Below are 19406 nucleotides of genomic sequence, written 5' to 3' on the forward strand. Positions count from 1 at the left end.
CATCGCGAAAGAACCATGAACCAAACACATCCCGAAGCAACGCCTGACACCAAACCAAATCAAGGCACCATGGACCGCGCAGCCACTGCCTCCAACCAGAAGAGCCGTGCAAACCGAAACCGCTGCACGCCCGAGGTAGACTGCGATCCAGCATGTTTTAGGGCCTGTTTGTGGAGCCTAGCCTGACTCGAACCAGCCAGTCAGATCTAATGTACGTAGGAGCATTGTGTTTGCACCAGCCAGCGAGGCTCTGAAACATGCTGGAGCCAGACCCAATGCAGGAGCCAGACCTAATGCATGTAGGAGCTCGTATAAGGACCTGTTCGCAAGAGCCAGATGGTTGCTTATATAAGGACGGGTTACATGAAATTAAAATATATAAATAATTATCGTAATGATATTTATTACGAGAAACTTTATCTTATAACTCTTAGTTTATCTTATTACTTCTAATATTAATCAAAATATGTTAATATCATTTAATATGTGCTAATAATACATTAATAATATCATTAGATGGTTAATTACCCATAATTAATTACCCTCACCAAACAGGCAACCAAAACTAAAGGAGGCTGGCATCCAAACTAAAGGAGGCTGGCATACGGTGAGCCTGGCTCACACCGGTGCAGGACACCAAACAGCCCCTTAGCACACCACAAAGGAAAAACAAGAGGGGCAAGTCAATGCAAAGCAACCAGCGAAAGCGAAACTGGGAACGAGGAATAGCCAGCAATGCTTGATAACCAACCGGCCTCTTAACGATCCAGAGAGCATCCACCAATGCACCAAAATTACTGGAGTCAGCAAAATAGTCTGCTCACAACCAACCGAACCTACATACACCTTCTAAGCGATTTGTTAAACCCGCGACAGTCTATAGCTGCTCCAAACTCATGACATCCTGAGTTCCTGACGAAGCACATTCCCGCTGGCCTGGTTATTGGAGGTTGCTGTTGTTAGAGCCTCAGCCTCAGCCTCATTCGAAGGCCCACTGGTTCTCCCTCCTCACTTCCTCCTCTTCCTCAGGTGTGAAGTCGTTCTTGATGTTGAAGGTCTTGCGGATCTCCTCCGGAGTCTTCCCCTTGATCATGTCCGCGACGGTCTGGCAGGTCAGGTCCAGCAGCCCCTTGATGTCCAGGTAGTTTGCAGCCTGTCAAGACCAACATATGTCAGGGGTTCTTGTCAAACATTCATGAATGCAGCAATATGGACAAGCCAGACAAATTGATAAAATGAAACAATGAAGTCGATAAATATATATCTACAAGTACACAATACATTCCTACAACGTGCATCAAATTTAACCTGTTAAATATATCAATCCAAGGCAAAGCTGGTATTATCCCAGCATTGAACAGTACCTAAAGTTTATCCATGCCTTCTACTGTGCAAGTATAGCAATCATGGCAGAATCATAGAAAAATTACAGTTAACAGTTAAGTGCCAGCCAAACCATTCATAATTACCAACTGAACAATTTCAAATATCACATAATAAGATATCTAATAAAAAATATACAGATCAAGCAAATAGAAGACAACCTAAACATTGAAAACAGCCGAACATGTCTAAAAAATCATACATCTCAAGGAAAACAATCAACAGTGAAGAATAAACATACTCAGTTCTAATCTACTTGCAATATTGCACATGGTGACATCAAGAAAGGATCATATATGCACTATATAGCAACATGAATGAACGATGGTAAGTTTAAACAACCAAGTTTCCAGAGCACCTCAAATCAATGATGTGTGCCAGTCCTACAATGTATACCCATTCAGCAAGTACAGCAGAGGCATCAAAGCATCAAGCAATAAGCTAAACTGTCTGATGCACCAATCCAATAATTTCAAACATGCTGCAGCATCCATAAAAGTATCACGAATTTAATACTTACTCAAAATCTTAATTAAACAGCACAGAAATCAATACCACAAGGAGACAAATCAGGACAATCATATTAAACATTGGCTTACAGTAACATAACATATGCTGTTTGAAAGGAAACAATAAAAAGTAAATAGCAGTAAGACAGACAAACAATTTGCACCAAACCCACAACAATGCCCCTCATAATCTCTAACAAACTTATCATAACAAACCATTCTAGCAATTGGAACAGATGATGATATCCTGAACTCATTCTGGACAGTTCAAGACCCTTAAATAGGCACTGGTGCACAAATTCTTCTCATACCTACATAATAGCAATTGAGGTACCACAGGAATTTGACCCAATAATATACAAAACTAATTTGAAAGATGATACAACTTTAGAAGGAGCATATTAACAAAACTCAACAAAATCAGATATAATGTAACCGAATTTTGACCTAAAACATGCCAGAAGCATGTGACAGACATACCATCGCTAGGGATAAAAGTGGGTCAGCCAACAAACTCACATATAGGCTTAATTAAGGGGGTTCGGAGCCCACTTGCGTCCCTAGTCATCACCACTATACTAGTCATTTGCGCACATAAACCCCGAAGGCAACAGTAGCAACACAAGCACAGAATAGCATAGCAATAATTCCAAGTATTTGCCAATCTCCGCACAAAATAACCCTACTCTCAACAAGGAGGCAGCAACCCAATCATCAACCTTTCAGTAGAGGGTACAAACAGATCTAAACAATGATCGAAGTGGTAGGGACGGGAGGAGAAAATAGGAGGGGGGCCTCACCAGGATGAGGTCGAAGAGGGTGCCCTGGTCGACCTTGACGAAGTCGGCATCGAAGGTTTTGAGCTCATCCTCGGAGGCCTTGTTGGTCGCTGCGGTCGGCTCGGCGGCGTCCCCATCGCCATCGGCGCCGCGGCGCGCCTCGACGTGCTTCTTGCAGTACTCGATGACCTTGGCGAGGATCTTGCCGTTGACGTTGGGGATCGGGATGCCGTTGTCGGTGCAGCCGTCCTCGATCATGTGCAAGATGGTGCGCGACTCCCTCGCCACCGACTCCTCCACCTCGAAGTTTTCCTTGTCGCAGCTGACCAGCATCAGCATCTTGTCCTTACCCGCCGCCGCCGCCGCCGCCATCGATCCGATCGCCGGGTTGAAGAGGTGTCGGAGTGGGGGGCGATTGGTGTGGAGTGGAAGCTGCAAGGCAAAACCCTAGGCGGCGGAAGCGAAGCGATCGCGATGGAGGGGAATGGGGACGGGTTGCGGCTTTATTGCCGGCGCTGCGGAGGGGAAGAAGGCTCTAGAAGACGGTACCTGTTCCTGGGCCGGTATGTTCTGTTTGGGCCTCGGACGGGCTGGAGTGCTGGGCTTTTTGGGTTTGCGTAAGGCTGAGTAAAGAAAGAGAAAAAAAAAGTGTCTAATATTATTATTACAAGTCATTCTTTGCAAAAAAAAAATACAAGTCGTTAAAAAAACTTGTTCTTACAAATTTATTTTTTAACTAAGTTGTGGTTTTTAAAGGAAGTGTGGCCAATAAAATTAAAACCGTAATCTTGCAAAAGTTTAGCAACAAATTATGTCTATGACGTCTGAGATATATGCTAAAAAACTGTAGTAAATTGCAAACAAAATAGCAGTATGAGAAATTATGGTGTTTCTAATGGTGTGGCAATGTTCGGAAAAGGCACAAATATCCCTGAAATTTTAAGCATCGGTCGATTGAATCTTCCCCTCAACCCGGTCGGCATATGTCGCGACGTTTGATCGTACAACAAGGAGGGTAGGTAGCTTCGGCTCAACGTTCTTCCTCCATCTCTGGCTGATGGCGATAGAGACATAGGAAGCCATGTTTCGAGGGAGGGGGTTTAGGTTTTTGGCTCTCCTTACCGGACTTAGGACGTGTTTGGTTTGGCCTACTAAACATTAGGGGTTAAAAGTTGCTAAACTCTATGGGCTAAAGTTTAGTCCTAGCTGTTTGGATTCATGAGCTAAACATCATTTATTATGCTGAACAATAACCTATTTGCCCCTAATAATTGGTACCCCTCCCTTTTTCCCAACTCCCTGGATTTTTACCTTCTGCCACAAGTAATCCCGAGTATTCATCGATGTAGGGGGATACCTCATCCTGGGAGTTTAGATCAAGGTTTTCCATGCCAACCCTCCCAACCGATACACTTGGAGCCGCCGGTGCCCGCGCCAGGAATTGGGACAGCAGCTCCAACCCGTCGGGGTCAGGGACGGCAGCGGAATGAGGGAAGGATGGAGTCGTCGAGGATGAAGCCCCTTGCGAAAACCAATCACGGTAACCGTCCATGGACACGGGGTGGCGAAAGGAGCTGTGGGTGGCGGATGGGGATTGAACAGGGGGTGGCCGGATTCGAGGACGGCACCGGCAAATGGAGCATGCGGTGGTGGATTAGGGGGCGGCGGCTAGGGGGTGGCAGTGGATGGAGAAGGGGGTGGCGAATGGGGATTTATCGGTGCGATCCGGGGGGGGCGTCCGCCGGCGGGGATGCGCAGGGGGCGACGCCGGTAGGGATGCGCAGGGGGCGGCACCGATGGGGATACGTGCGGTGACGGGATGGCGCAAGGGCACCGGCTCTAGGCTCCTAACTTGTGTTTTTGTAATTAATGATAGCCTTGGTGGACTAATAATTTCTTTAATAATATGAGTATAGGTTAGTCCCATAGTTGAAGTGAGCATCAAAGGACACTATGGTGATAACTTAGATGGTTTGTACGTTGGAAAGCTCAAGGCAAGGTATATGATAGGGTTTTCTATTTTACAGGTCAAGAGGTGCTTAGCGGATATATATTGACCGGATTAATAGGCTAGATAGCCGTACTATTGTGGCGGATCCACTTCGGATTTGCTTGGTTAAACATGATTAAGCCGCATGATACGCGACACTCATGCCTAAACCAAGTAAACACGAAGTGCCATCGGATTCCATCCGATTTAACCACTTGAACAGGACCAAATAGCAAACCCACACGAAGGTGAGCGGTTTCAGATAATACAACAAGTCCACCGAGTTAACAAATTAACCATTTAGTTTGGCCATAAAACAACATCAGAGTTTACAAGTTCAGAAGAAAAAAAATAGCAAAAGGTAAAACAACTAGCGGAAGCTAACTCGTCGGGGTCGGACATCCCTGGTGAGGCACCGGGACATCAGTGATCCCTCTTCTCGCCGTCCGAGGAGGGATCCCACTCAACCGTCCAACCCGGAGGGAGTTGGGGCGGCCAAGTGCCAGCAGGGGGAGGCTCAGAGGCAGCAACTTCACCTGAAAAAGAAGAGCCACAACAAGGCTGAGCTACTAAGCTCAACAAAACTTAACCGACAGGGAGTACGCTACTCCACCTCTTCTAGACATGCAAGGCTTTTTGGCTGAGGGGTTTGTTTGCCAAAAGCGCTAGGCGTATTCCTACTTTCAAGTTTTAGCTCAGGTTCTAAGTTCACTATCCGGTCTAAGTTTGCAACCTACTTCTAAACAAACATAGAACCAACCAAAGATATATACATCATCATCAAGACCATGTCATCATCAGATTCTTTTATTACTCAGGGTGACATAGCGATCAAGCAGTCTCAAACTGTGAGAGGCAGACGAATCGATTCGGGTTTCTTAACCATGCATGGCGAACCTAATCTCACGACATCCGCGCACCACAATGGTCGCTTCCTGTGTCGGCCGTCCCCATCAATTCCTAGGCGCGTGTCAGGTCCAAGCTTCCCTTGGCATGCAATGCTCCACAGTCCCGGTCTCTACCGTACTGTGACCGCACTTGCACCCACATGATGCACCATGGGAACCTCGTTCCAGGGATAGCAGGGGTATAAGCCACGCCCTAGTTCAATCAGGTACTAGGCTTCCCCATCCCATACTAGGTATGAGATTAGTACTTTCAAACACTTGATCACGAACACCACCACTGTCGGGCCTTAGCAAGTTTCATAGATAGACGGGGCGATCAGCCGACCACCAAAAAATTACCCAAATTCCTGCCCCGTCCATCGTCCTTATAGTTGTAACAGAAGGGAAACAACCAACTCCTACAACTCGTGAGTAACAGGAAATCACTCGGCTTTTACCGTTTCCTATTTAAGCAAAGCATCTACTCGGTCCAACAGCTAGTGTTCAGATCAAGGGAGCTAAGTTATGCAAGCTATGGTTCCAAACAATTTCTATACGTAAATGCACAAGCATGTTAAAGAAGGCATGCGCAAGTTTGGTAAAACATAGGGGATTCATGCATCCGGGGCTTGCCTTCGAGCAAGGAGGAGGGAAACTGCTCGTCTGCTTGGGCGGCTTTGGCTTCTGGAGGCAGGAGCTTGGCTACACCTTCATCTTCTGGCACCGAGTGCAGCTCGTAGAAGCCGTCGGCGAGACGCAACTCTACATGAATGCAATGCATTGGTTAGCATTTAGACGGTTATTTCAACAGCAACACTTGCAAGTTTGAGCCCAGAAACTTGCGGCAAGCTACAGGAGGGTGGGGAGGTTCGATGGAGTTGATGGAGATCAAGATATAAGGGTCGGACGGGGAGAAACTTATGATCTGACCCTTAATTTAGAGGAATAGAGGTGCTAGGGGTCCTCAGACGTAACGCTGAAAAGTCCCCAAGTTTTATACATATACCCTCGGTTCAAGGAAAAAGATACAGCCGAGCCCTCGGGCGAGGCGGAAAAAGGTCGGCGGAACAGACAAGGGTCGGGCGAGATGGAACCGGGGTCGGGCGGATAGGAGGGGTCGGACGAGGCGAACAAGGGTCGGTAGCTTACCTTCTTACAGATGAGGCTTAAGCGGAAAAACTAAGGGGCTTCGGACAACGGTGAGGATGTCCGGTGGTATTCCGGCGGCGGCGGTGCTTCTGGTGGATCACAAGCAAACTCTTGTGCAGCACGGGGAGCAGTGGCTGGTGGATTGGGGGAAGGTGGTGTTTGAGCGGAGAGGAGAGTTCCTCAGACTTAGGCGGTGGTGCTGTAAGCACGAACAGGGAGGAAACGGAAGGGCAGCGATGGCAAAGGGGAACTCCAGCGGGGCTCCGGCATTCCATTTTATAGCTACGCGCAAGCGAGAAGAGGGAGCGGCGCGAAGGCCGGGAAAAAAGCGATGGAGTGCTCTGTCGGGGCGGCGATTGAGCGACGAGGGCGGTGGAGCAGGACTTCGGGGATGACACCGGCGGTCATTGGGTACCGATGTCAGGGCGGCGCAGGCGCGGGTTTGCCGGTGGTTGAGATTTGGTGGAGGTGGGCGTCGTCGTGCGGTGGATCTAATGGAAGTGACCGGGGAAACAGCGCTAGAAACGAGGGCGCACAGGTGAGAAGACAGGCGGCTGCGGTCGCGCGGGCGAGCGCGGAGCAACAGATTGTCGGGGCGGGGCTTCTGACAAGGTGAAAAAGGAGCTATCGCTGCCGCAGTCTGGGTTGGCGGAGGAGGAATCATCGCGTAGCGAGGACCGGGGCGGCGCGACTGTGGAGAGGTGACGGAAAAGACGAGCGGCATCGGGCTCTGCAGCCGGGATCTGGTGATGTGATAATGGGCGCGGGCGGCGAGGTGCTGCAGAAAGGGTAGCAGAGGAGCTTCCGTCGCGATTGGGGAAGGGGGCGCGAGAATCCATCCGGTCGTGGCCGGCGACGAGGCGGAGCGGCGGGCGTCGGAGGTGTTGAACCACGCGGCTAGGGGACTCTGAAGCGGGCATGCAACTCGAGTGCGCCTATCACGGGAGATCTGGGAGAAAGATCTTGTGGGTCCCTCTGTCAGTCTCGGTGGTCCACGGCTCGAATTGAAGGGCGGCGTTGTGGGGTGACTTAGAAAGATCCGACGGTGGGTTGGGGGTCGGCGGGGTCGGAACTGGGAGAAACACGGCGAGGGGTCGGATCGAAGGGGGTCGGGAGATCTGGAGGTTGAGCACTTAGGCTTGGTAAACTGAGACAGGTGATAAGGGACTCGGATTAAGATTGACGCGAAGGATTTTTTTAACCAAGGTCGTTACAACTATCAAGAGGGATCAATTTCATCTACTTGACGGTTCTATAATGCCACTTTGCTCAAACAATTGCATTGCATGCATATGGACCAACATAGTTTGAGAAAGTGAAAGAAATGAGAAGAAAAACATGTTCTAAAAGAGTGCTGACCGCATAAAGGTGGACAGTCCGGCCCTACAATGGTACAGTCTGGCACGCATTAAATGCTGAAGTAGCCGTTGGACTTGAACGGCGGACAGTCCAGGCCCTAGGAGGCGGACGGTCCGCCAGTCCCCTATTTTCATGAGTTTTGAACCTAACAACTAGCTTTTGGAAGAGGGCCTATATATACTTCACCCCCGGGCATGGGTGAGCTCTCTTGGCACTTTGGAAAGCATTTGTGATATTCTTAAACTTTCTTCCACCTCTCACTCACTCACTTTGTTTAGAGATTGCATTCTTGTGAGATTGAGAGCATCCTAGTGCATTCATCAAGAGTTTGAGCTTTGTGGCACTAGAGAGTCTTCAAGCAAGTGTTATTGGCTTATTACTCCTGGAGGTTACCGCCTCCTAAACAGCTTGGAGATTGTGGAGCCGTTGAGCCCTTCAAGGAAGATTGTGAAGGAGCCCTGGCTATTCTTGTGAGGGGTTTGTGCTCACCTCGCCGGAGCGGTGAAGAGCGACACTAGAGATTCTTTGATTCAAGCCGACTCAAACATCAAGCAGTGTCTTGATAGAGGAGCGGTTGAAGCATTGAATCCCTGTAACGCACGGTATAGAGGAAGAAGAAACCTCCCAATTTCGATCTAACCCCCTACTTCTTCCTATTCGTGAAACAACCCTCCCACCTCTCTCAAAGTTTCTCTCGCAGATATACCCTTCCACCTCCCAGAAATCATTACAAACAAGTCCTTGATTCTCGCAGTTTAGTTCTAAGCCTTGTTTTACGCCCCTAATACATGGTTATCTTGTTATTTCATGCGCCAAACTTCCTCCAAATAATCCCAAATTTGACCACGGCATCCTCCAATATATTCCCGCCGAGTCATCTCCAAATTCCATAAAAATGCTCGTTCCTCCTAATTTTCGTTCGCGTTCTCTATTCGAGCTCGATAGGTAAAATGTTATTTTTATTTTCTTTATTGTGTGCCCGATTGTGTGTGCTGTAGATCGTGGAGTACCTGAGGAGGAGCTTGAGGAGGAGTTTGACCGCGACCCCGAGCCCGAAGACTAGCACCGCGAGCAAGGACTTCCAGAAGGCTTTGAGGACGGCAAGTCCAATCTCACCCTTTGATGCATATTTATCCTAATTCTTCAAACACAACCTATTAGCCTATTTTATAAAATTGCATATTGTTTTACTGCTGAAACATGGTTGGATAGCCACCCCTTGATTGTTATGATTATTCCTTGATGTACTATAATTATCTCTAAATATGATTTGCTCTATTTGGATGATAATTACTGCTAGAATGCTTAGGATCTTGTTACACAATTCAATCGTGACTACAATGTGTTTTGTGAAAGAATAAATATGTGAGTATTTTAAAAAAAGGAAAATGGGTTTTTGAAAATAAAGGAAGGAAAGGCTTAGATGAAATGGGTGGGTGTTTCTTGTGTGAGTAGTTGAGAAAGGTTGGGAGATATCCATGAGGTAACAGCTTAGCATAAATCCTACTAGCTAGTCTGTTAGTCATCAGGAGAGCTGGTGAGCAACGGGAGACCACGGAGAAGGAGTAAGATCTTTGTGACTTAGGTCTCGATTAAGACCTCGTTGGTAGGTCATTAACCCCTTGGTTGCTTCCGTGTTGGCTAGTCAAGCTTAGCTAAGGTGGGTAATGGCTTTGATAGGATCTGCACCGGCACTAAGGTGATCGTGCTGCGGTACCCTACTTGTGGGAAAAGTGTACAACCTCTGCAGAGTTAAGAACCTATCCGGGTAGCCGTGACCATGGTATTGGATAAGTTACGGCTTGGTCACATAACTAGTGCTTGGAGCTGGATAATTTTCATGGCGTGTGTTGGATTTTGGAAGTGTCCGGTAGTTGTGCCATGAGCTACTGCGGACGGGGAGTCTGGTAGCATTAAAACTTGGATCCTTTTTGTAGGATCAACCCCACCTATTGATTTGGCTACTAAACAAAATACTTTGTGAAAACCTTTTAAAAAATGAACCCTTGCAAGTGTTGAAAATCTAGCTTTATTGCAAATAAACCTTAGCCTTATCCTTAATATATCCTTTGCATATTCTTGATTGTATCCCCTCCGTGGATGGGGTTGGACTTGTTGAGTAATTTTGTACTCACCCTTGTTTTGTTGCTTCAGAGGAAGACCCGAACTTCGTTGTCAAGGATTTCGAGTAGGAGGTCGCTTCCGCACCCAACGCTGCTTGTGGTGTTATCCTTTGCAGGATGCTTCTGTTGCCGTGTAGTCTTGAGTGCTGTCTCTTGACAGTAGCTTGGCTTGTTGTTGTTGTTTATTTACTTATCGTTTTGGCATGGCTTTCGCGCCCACTCCCCCAGGAGTTGTACGATATTTGAACCATCTGTTGAATAAATGTGTTATCAGTCTCCTGGGACTAATAATTGTGTCACATTTAGTCTCTACTTATGTAGGGACGCTTCATATGAGGCAATATTTTTATGTTCAGAACAAGTACGGTGAGAGACACTAGTGACAGGAGTCGCGGGCATGCACGATAGCCCGAGTAACCACCAGGGCACATGCTCGTTTGGTTTTCAAATTTACTGCACTTAGATTGGAAAATGCATAGTTTTACATGCTCATGCACATATATATTAAGTGTAATAACCACTCCTTTACTCCTTTAACCAAAGAGAAAGGTATTCATGTTTTCATGAGTGGTGGAACCCGAAAAATTTTATAGGTGGGCCGAATTGTAGCAAAAAAAACTATACAAAAAGTACAAACACACCCCCAATCACATTAATATGATGCACAAATTATAGCAACATAGTGGATGAACAACATAAATAAAGTTTTAGATGATACCTCAAATTTGAACAATAATTGATAGTTCTTGTACCATATAGTACATGGGTACGAACAAAATAAATGAATTTTTAGATGATACCTCAAACTTGAACAATGATTGATAGTTCTTGTACCATATAGTTCATGGGTATTGCGATTTTATGCTCATGGTCATGGCCACAAAATTGACACCAAAATGACACTATGAAATCTGCATTCAATTACACTAATCCTTATGCTGTAACCCACAAATTCTTAAGTTGATTATTGGTAAATATATTTGAGAAATCTGAATATTAGAATCCGTGCATGTCTATCTAAAAAGAAGAGGAAAAAGTTATTTTGATGTCCCTCATTTATCGCCTCAGTATCCCTCAACTTTAAAATCCGTTTATTTCTTATCCTTTGGCTGTTTTGAGAGTAGTTTCGCATGACATGGCACTAGGTCCCACATGTCTGACGGTGAGCCCCACATGCCAGGTGGCTTTATTTCTCCTCTCTCTTCCTCCTTCCACTCTCTCTTCATCCTCCCATACAACGACGTCCAATTCGTCATCCCCATCTCGATTTGTCATCCTCAAACTCCGATGGCAGCTGCGAGCGGGGCCTCGACACATGGTGCGGTGGCGGCAGCGATGGCGTGTGGCACCAAGGGCAGCGGCCGGGACACGAGGGACACACTGGAGGCGTGCGGGATGCTGTATGGGGCGGTGTCAGTGTCGGGGATGCGGCTCATGCATAGGTACCTGGCGGCGCGGAGCTAGGGTGGAGGTAGCACGAGGCGGGCTGTCCACAGGAGGGTGGCCATGGCGGGCGGTGGTGCACAAGCAGCCGGGGAAGAGGCCGATTTCCAACGAGGTGGAGCTCGCATGGCCAACAAATAGGTCGGAGAGGTAGAACGCTAGGTGAGAGAGGTTCGGGTGCAGGGGATTGGGAATCGGTGGTGCGCTGGTGACGAATTTGGTCGGCGGAGGAGAGGTGGCCATGGTGGTGTGAGCAGGCTCAGCGGTTGTAATTCCATTGATTGTCGGCGTGGAAAGGCTCAGCTTGGCCGAGGAGCGGCTCAGGCATGTGCGCGATGGGGCCACGGTGGCCTTGGTGGGGGCAAGTTGGTTTTCGTGTAGGGTGGTCGGAAAAGCTCAGCTCATGCTCGGCTTTGGTCCGTGCGGAGTAGAAGGAAGAAGAAAGAAGAATGGGAGGCACAAAGATAGCCGTCTATCTACTTCTGCCCAACCCGCTGCCGCGACTAAAGCTAAGCCTGAGCACTTGGTCGATGACGAACTTGAGCCCGCAGATGCAGTAGCCGAGCACCTTGGCCTTGGGCAGCTCTACCGTGGCGCCGTTAGCATCGCCGTCCACCAGGTGGGGCTTCTTGTGGCTAGCCCGATGCTCACCAAGTGCTTGGAAGGATGGGAACTACCGGCACCCTGTGGCGGAGCTCAGGCTATCGTGCCCGCTCATAGAAGAGAGAGAGGATGAAGAGAGAGGGAAAGTAGGAAGAGGGGGAAGAAGAAAGCCACTGGCATGTGAGGCCCACCGCTAGATATGTGGGACCTAGCGCCACATCATGCAAAACCACTCTTAAAATAGCCGAAGGACCAAAACTAAACGGATTTTAAAGTTAAGGGACAGTCGATACCTGGTTTTGCACATAGGGGACGAAACTCAGACTAAGGCGATAGATGAGGGACGTCAAAGAGGACTTTTTCCAAAAAGAAATGGAGGGAAACCCAGTTAAAACATCTTAGACCATGCCACCGTGTTTGGGCCTTGGAGCAGTGGATCATGTGGCCCGTAAAGTTTCATGGGCTTAGCTGTTTTCATTGTATTTGAGCGCTTTTTCATTCTATTTTATAAAAATCTTCATAGAGGCATATCCTTTTCTCCTTTCCCCTTTAGTCCTTTAAACCATAAGGGCTAGTTTGAGAGCGAGGGTAGAAAAAACTAGGGAAGAATTCCCACGCTAGGGATTTTGATGGCAAATCAAGTTCTCGGTGGGGATTTCTGATTTCCTGGGAGGATCTCCCCGTTGGTGTTTGGAAACCCCGGAGGACTTACTCGAGCAAGTGGGAGGGTGGAGGCGCGGTAGGTCATCGGCGCCAAGCAGGCGGGAGGGCGATGGCGGAGGAGCGAGCGACTGCGGCGGTGGCGTTCGGCGGGGGAGACGGACGAGTCGGCGGCGGCAGCGGCGGAGGAGACGGGGGGCGGAGGAGGAGGAGGAGACGGGGGGAGGGGGGTGGGGTGGTGGCAACGGCTTTCTGGCGGAGGGGGAGGCGGGCGAGATGAGGATGGGGATGGGCGCCCGATGCCTGGAGGCCGGGAGGTATTCTGCGGAATATTGGGCTGAGACGGGCCGGATTGCCCCGCCTAGCAGCCTTCCAAAAGCGTCGGTAAATTAGCTCGTGGAAACTTTCCGCGTGGGCTTCCTCCGCAAGAAAAAGGCTAAGAATCCGGTAGGAAAATGGACTGCCAAATAAGCCCTAAAGGAAATTTAGATGAGAGAAACCTCCTAACGTATCCCCTTTCCATCTCCCTCTCCCCTTTATGTTTTGTCAATCACCTTTATCCTCCCGGTCCACCCTTGATTTGCCCCTCCTCCCTTACCGTCTCCCTTTCCTCCCCCTTCCTCTCCAACCACAAGATCTGCTCGACATATCCATTTTGGATCGTTCGATCCGTTCGTGCCGCCACCGGCCGTCCTCCGTCCGCACCACCGCCGGCCGGCCTCCGTCCGCGCCACCGCCGGCCGCCAGCCATCCGCACCACCACCGGCCGCCTGCCATCCGCGCCGCCCCTCTGCCCGTGAGCTCGCCGGCCTGCTTGGGCCGCCGCCGGGGGCGCTGCCCAATCCGCTCGTGTGCGGGCCGGTAAGCGCCGCCAACAACGGCGGGCCCTGTTGTCGCCGTCCGCCCGCACGCCGGCGAGTCCTGCCTCGGGCGCCGACACCCTGTCCCAAGCCGCCGCTGCGCCGTTCGCAGTTTCGCACACGCGCCAGCCGCTCTGTGCCGCCCAGTCCTCCCCGCACGCCAGCTGCTCACGCGCACGGGGGGCCGAGCGGCGCCTGGTCCCTCCCACGCGTGCGCGCAGGCCGAGCGCCGCCGTGGCCATCCCACGCGCGCGAGCAGACCAAGCGGCCGCCACTGCCCCACTGTCACGGGAGAAGCAAGGAGAGGAGGGAGAGGGAAGAGGAGGAAGAAGATGTTTTGGTCGCTGACAGGTGGGCCCCGCATGGTTAGAGGATAGAAAGGGGAAATGGGATCTGCCGTAGCATCCATCTTCAAAATGCAGAATTTGTCAAAGGGGATTCCCCTTAGGGGGAGAAAGGGAAAAATCAATCAATCCGTTGGAGTTGCTCTTATATTGTGGCAGTTCCGGGGTCGAAATCCTAATGATTTGATACAGACTAGAACTATGCATAATGATGGAAAATTCTTGAGCATTTTCCCCAGTTCACTGAGGAAGCCAATTCCCATCAAACGACTTCAAGAGAGTAACTACATCTCAAATGAAAAAAGAAATCCTGGAATGGAAAAATAAAAGGTTCTTTGAAACCAGGATGAAAACATATGTTTGCAAGCTCACAACACAAAATGCATGCAATTCGTTCCAGTCAAAGGCATGATTCCATTCTAGCGTTGCTTCGCCGGGCGGTTCCCGACGAGAAGGAGTCGACCCTGAGGTGGTGCCGGAACGCCGAGATGAACTCCTCCGCCCGCTTGTTCACCTCCTCCGCGTTGCCGGCCGCTTCCTCATCCGCCGCCGTCAGCTCCTCCACCACCTTCGCCGCCGGCGGCGCCTCTACCGCCCCGTCCGTGGCCACCAGCGCCATGCAGCGGCCATCCGCAACGGCAGCCACGGCCGCCGTCCGCTTCTTGCTCTTCCTCCTCTTCAGCCTCTTCGCGCCGTCTCCCAGCCGCGCCGCCGCCGCCTCTGCCTCCTCCTGGCTGTGGACGGCGCCCGCCGAAGCCGCCGCGCCGCCTCGCCGCGGCTGCACAGACGCCACGACGATGGATGCGATGACGACGTTGAGGAGCAGGAACAGCGCGGGCGACGGCACCGAGAGCGGCGCGGGCCACCACCACGGCGCCGCGAGCGCGGCCGCCGGCGCCACCACCAGCCTCTTGACGCCCGACACGAGCAGCGCCGCCGCCGCCGCGGCCAGCGCGGCCTCCACGAGCTCCTCCTCCCTCGGCCTCGCCTTCTTCCCCTCCGCCATCCTCAGCTCAGCTCAGCTCGCTCTCCTTTCTATCGCTTTTCTTTCGCCTCCTCTGCTAGCTCTAGCTCCTGCTTGCTCGGCTTTGCCGTGGAGCTAGGCAGCTAGCTGCTTTTCTACTGCGCTTGCAACCAGTTGTCGCGCGCGCCTGCGCCTGCGCCTGCCGAGCCGACAGCCACGCAGGCATGCAGCCCGTGGTGATGGCTGTCGGGAATTCGCTCCGACAAGGGCAGAATATTTTCGTTCCTGCAGAGCCACCACTGCTCGGCGTCTCGTCTCGGCCTCAGACGACGCCCACCGCCCACGGGCCACGGCGATGGACGGCACCTACAGGCAGCACACTGCAGGACCACTCATGGTGTGCTCTCGGATGACAGTGGAATCGAATGAACAGAAGTAGCTTAATTGGTTTTTCTTTTTGGTTTTGAACCGATTTGATTTGATTAGTTCGCTAATGTAACTTGTATGCCTGTAATTTTTAATGCGTATACCTATACTATACAGCTAACCATGCCATGAGTAAAGCTGGCTAGGGAAGCACGCCTGAGGCTCGTGCGTTTTCGTTTGTCCCGTGCGCGTGCTTGACCGCCTGCAACCAGAATGATGGCCTTTTTCCCTCGGTTTGCAGGCTCGCAATGAGCAAGCTAATCATGCCATCAGAAAGCAGAGCATGAGCCCACTGAATGACTGGGTTTATGAATTCCCCCGATACCTTAGTTTGTATGGTGCCAAACTTTAGCAGTGTCACATCGAGTACTCGGATGCTAATTAAAAAAATTAAATATGAGCTAATTATAAAATTAATTGCAGAATCTTGAGCTAATTCGCGAGATGAATTTATTAAGGCTAATTAATCCATCATTAGCAAATGGTTATTGTAGCACCACATTGTCAAATCATGGACTAATTAGGCTTAATAGATTCGTCTCGCGAATTAGACTCCATCTGTACAATTAGTTTTGTAATTAGCCTATGTTTAATACTCCTAATTAGTATTCAAACATCCGATGTGACATGTGCTAAACTTTAACACGTGGTATCCAAACACCCCCTTAGTACTCGTATTGTTTAATGTTACCTTAGGTACTTCAAAATGATCTTGCCTTCTTAAATACATACGCAATATTTGAATTTGAATTCTACCAAAACCTTAGGAATTGGGTTTACGATTTGAGCCTAGGTGGTGCCATCGACTGAAATGAAGTAGACAAAGTTTCAGGCGTCCACCTTGCACCTCGCTCGGATGATCGGATCAAACCACTAGACGCTTAGCATCGAAACAACCAAGAGCAAGAAACAGAAGCAGAATGCTTGATGCAACTAGGCGCGATCTATGACCTTCAACGCATTCTATCTTACGCTTGGCACCTTAGGGCCTGTTTGGTTCCAAGCTCCTAAAATTTTAGGCAACCTTCTAAAAGCTACTAAAAGAGTATTTGGTTCCACCTCCTAAACTGACTAAAGGCAATAAATACAGTGGCAAAAGGACCATGGTGCCCTCCCTCTTACCCCTGCTCTTTCTCTGCATACCCGCGCTGCTCTGCTTCAACGTCAAGCCATTCCTCGCCGTGCTCATCATGCTCACGCTCCCAACTCCACCGCCTCCTCCTCCTCGTGCAGATGGGTGCCTACTGCGGCAGGCCCTACACCTTCACCGTCGTCGGACTGGCGTCCAAGCCCACGCACGTCTACGACAAGCCTTGGTTCTGCTGGGAGTGGGAGCCCACCATCCCCTCCAACAGCAATGCCATTCTTCCTGAGCGCATCATCACCCCCGCCTCTCCGCGCATCATCACCCCCGGCCTCTCCACCTCGCCGCCGCTCCACGCGACCCCGCTCGCGGCCACCCCAATGCCCGCCCAGAAGCGCCTGCCCCCGCCACCCTCGCCCTCCGCCATGTGGCGGAACCGCCCAACTTAAGTTGGTTTAAGTGCGCCTAATCGCCGTTGGAATGGCAATTACCCGAAACGCACTTAAAACAGCATAAGTCCGGTAGTCCGTCGAGTGTCCCTGGGACTCCTCGAAGAATCCACGGCGTGTCTCATTACCATACATCAGGATAATATCCGCGATGGGATAATATCAACAAATATTACATTTTTACATACATAATTAAGAGGTACGAGTTATTACAAGACATAAGTTGAGGCAAACTTAGTGATGCAGTGTTAGACAAGCTCTAAGATTAAACATAAATAGTTCAGGAGAAGATGCGTCGATAAACTGTTTTCTAGAGTATTGTGAGACTCAGGTCAATACTCTAGGTCTTCGGGGTCTCCTCCTCGGTAGCTTCCGGTGGAGCTTCTGAAAGATAACCACAAGGGGAAAAACCCTGAGTACGGGGTACTCAGCAAGTCTTACCCGACTAACCAATATAATAGTTTTTCTTTGGAATGCATGTCAGCCTTTGGGTGTGCTTGGTTGACACAATTTTGCCGAAAAAGCTTACTACGAGTGAGGCCTTAGTTTTATCTTTTATTTTAGTTAAGTCATTACCTAACCATTCTAGATGATAACAGAAGTAAAACAATCATAGCTTTTAAATCATACAGTACTTGGCAACAGGAGATTTTATATCACATGAGTTTATACTACGCTGCTCAACAGTGATCAAGTGCATTCATGACCGAGAATTGCGGCGATCCGGATCAATTTACATCCTGCAGGAGAGCACCCCGATCACCAGCATCATACGACTGTCCAGGTCGTACTAACAACCTCTCGATTAGTAAAGTCAATGATTAGGAATACAACTACCCGGACCCAGGGATGCACCCCCACATGGGACCCCACGTCTGGCCTGATCTCCATGTGAGTTTCAGGCTACACCCCTGCCAATCTCCAGCACGTCAAGCGCGGGTACGAAACATTCCTGGTCATAGAATTTACTAATCTACTGGGCTTTACTGGTCCCATACCCAGTAAATGATCAGATGGTTATCACTTGATCAGCGGTTAAGACACGAATCGGGCCTTAACCAGATTAATCTAGCAGACAGAACTACATCTCCAGCTTCTGTCCGTTTTCATATTCCAAACTATCCTTCATAAGCAACATGTATGACTTAAGAGTTTTCCTTAAGGTTGGTAAACCAATCATGTAAGCAAATAAGCATTTCTAGACTTGGGTAGTTTCTAAGATTTGAACAAGTGGCAAAGATGTCCTTAAATCAAGGCATGATCATACACAAGAATAGGTTTCATTCAACTCCTAGACTTAGTGCATGCGATAAACAAATAACCTATAACTAGTCACATGAAATAACGATTCCAAAATAGATAGGTATAAATGCACCGGGGCTTGCCTTGATCGTTAAAAAGATTAGTAGAAGCCGGCGGATTTGCTTCACAGGGAACAAATTCAAACACTTCGTCGGACTCCAAGGGTCCTTCTGAAAATTCCTAGTAATCTTCTTCTGGTGCTTCTGGATCTACGGCACAATATATGCAGGGGTTAGAATGCAAACTTTTTAAATAACAGACTATACAACTTTCCTTCATGATAAAGTTGCAAGCCAACAAGGACTATACGACTTATCATGATAAAGTTGTAAGTCAACACACAAAATCTAAAAAGATTAACCTATGTTTTTATTTTTCTTAATTAACCCTTCCTATAACTTTTCCTTTAATTTTTAGAAAAGGTGGTAAATAATTTCTAACTTGAAAATCTAATTTCCTATGGGTTAAGAATTATTTGTGATTGATAAAGTATTATTCATATTTTTATACATTTTATAAATATTAAGTATTTATTTAATTACCTTAAAAGGAAGGCATTAAATAAATACCCAAATTTTTATTATTTTCCTAGGGTGTAAAAATTTTAATGCATAAAGGAAAATAAAATAAGCCTAACAAAATTGGTTTCACTAATTTTGGACACTCCTACAAATTTCTGTGATTAAAATGGTATAAAACGAATTTAAACGAATTAATTTGCTAAGGAAATCTAACTTTTCCCGAATTTCCCCCGGAAAAACTTTTCTTACTCACCCACGCGCTACCCTCTCTCACGAACCACTGGACCCCACAGCGCGGACCCCACCTTCCTATTCATTTCTACCCGCCGGCTTTTCTCTCCCCCGACGGGCCCCGCGGGCCGATTTTTCTTTTTCTCTCTTTTTCTGCAGCCCAGCTCCGGCCCAACGGCCTTCTTTCTTTTTCTTTTTCTTTGCGAACACCGGCCAGCTCCACTGGGCCTTCGGCCCTTCTCTTATTCCATCGCCCGCACGCGTGACTCCCTGGGCCCCCGCAACATCAGCCCACGAATCGCGCCGGCCTCTTTTCTTTTTTCCCAGCCGAACCGCGCGC

At 49.0% G+C, this 19406-nt stretch overlaps 2 protein-coding genes across 2 annotated transcripts; both read right to left on the reverse strand.

Annotated features, from left to right (window-relative positions):
- Positions 1 to 713: 713 nt before the first annotated feature.
- Positions 714 to 3161, reverse strand: LOC101783437 (SKP1-like protein 1A). The gene is made up of 2 exons (XM_004957437.3): positions 2693 to 3161; positions 714 to 1153 (listed from the first exon to the last, which is right to left on the reverse strand). The coding sequence occupies exons 1-2, from the start codon at positions 3041 to 3043 to the stop codon at positions 980 to 982; spliced, it is 525 nt and encodes a 174-aa protein (XP_004957494.1). The 5' UTR covers positions 3044 to 3161; the 3' UTR covers positions 714 to 979.
- Positions 3162 to 14208: 11047 nt separating this feature from the next.
- LOC101783843 lies at positions 14209 to 15549 on the reverse strand. Its single transcript, XM_004957438.3, has one exon. It carries the CDS (start codon positions 15093 to 15095, stop codon positions 14490 to 14492), a length of 606 nt encoding a protein of 201 aa, XP_004957495.1. The 5' UTR covers positions 15096 to 15549; the 3' UTR covers positions 14209 to 14489.
- Positions 15550 to 19406: the final 3857 nt, after the last annotated feature.

Source organism: Setaria italica, chromosome II (genome assembly GCF_000263155.2).
Source record: "Setaria italica strain Yugu1 chromosome II, Setaria_italica_v2.0, whole genome shotgun sequence".
Taxonomy (NCBI): domain Eukaryota; kingdom Viridiplantae; phylum Streptophyta; class Magnoliopsida; order Poales; family Poaceae; genus Setaria; species Setaria italica.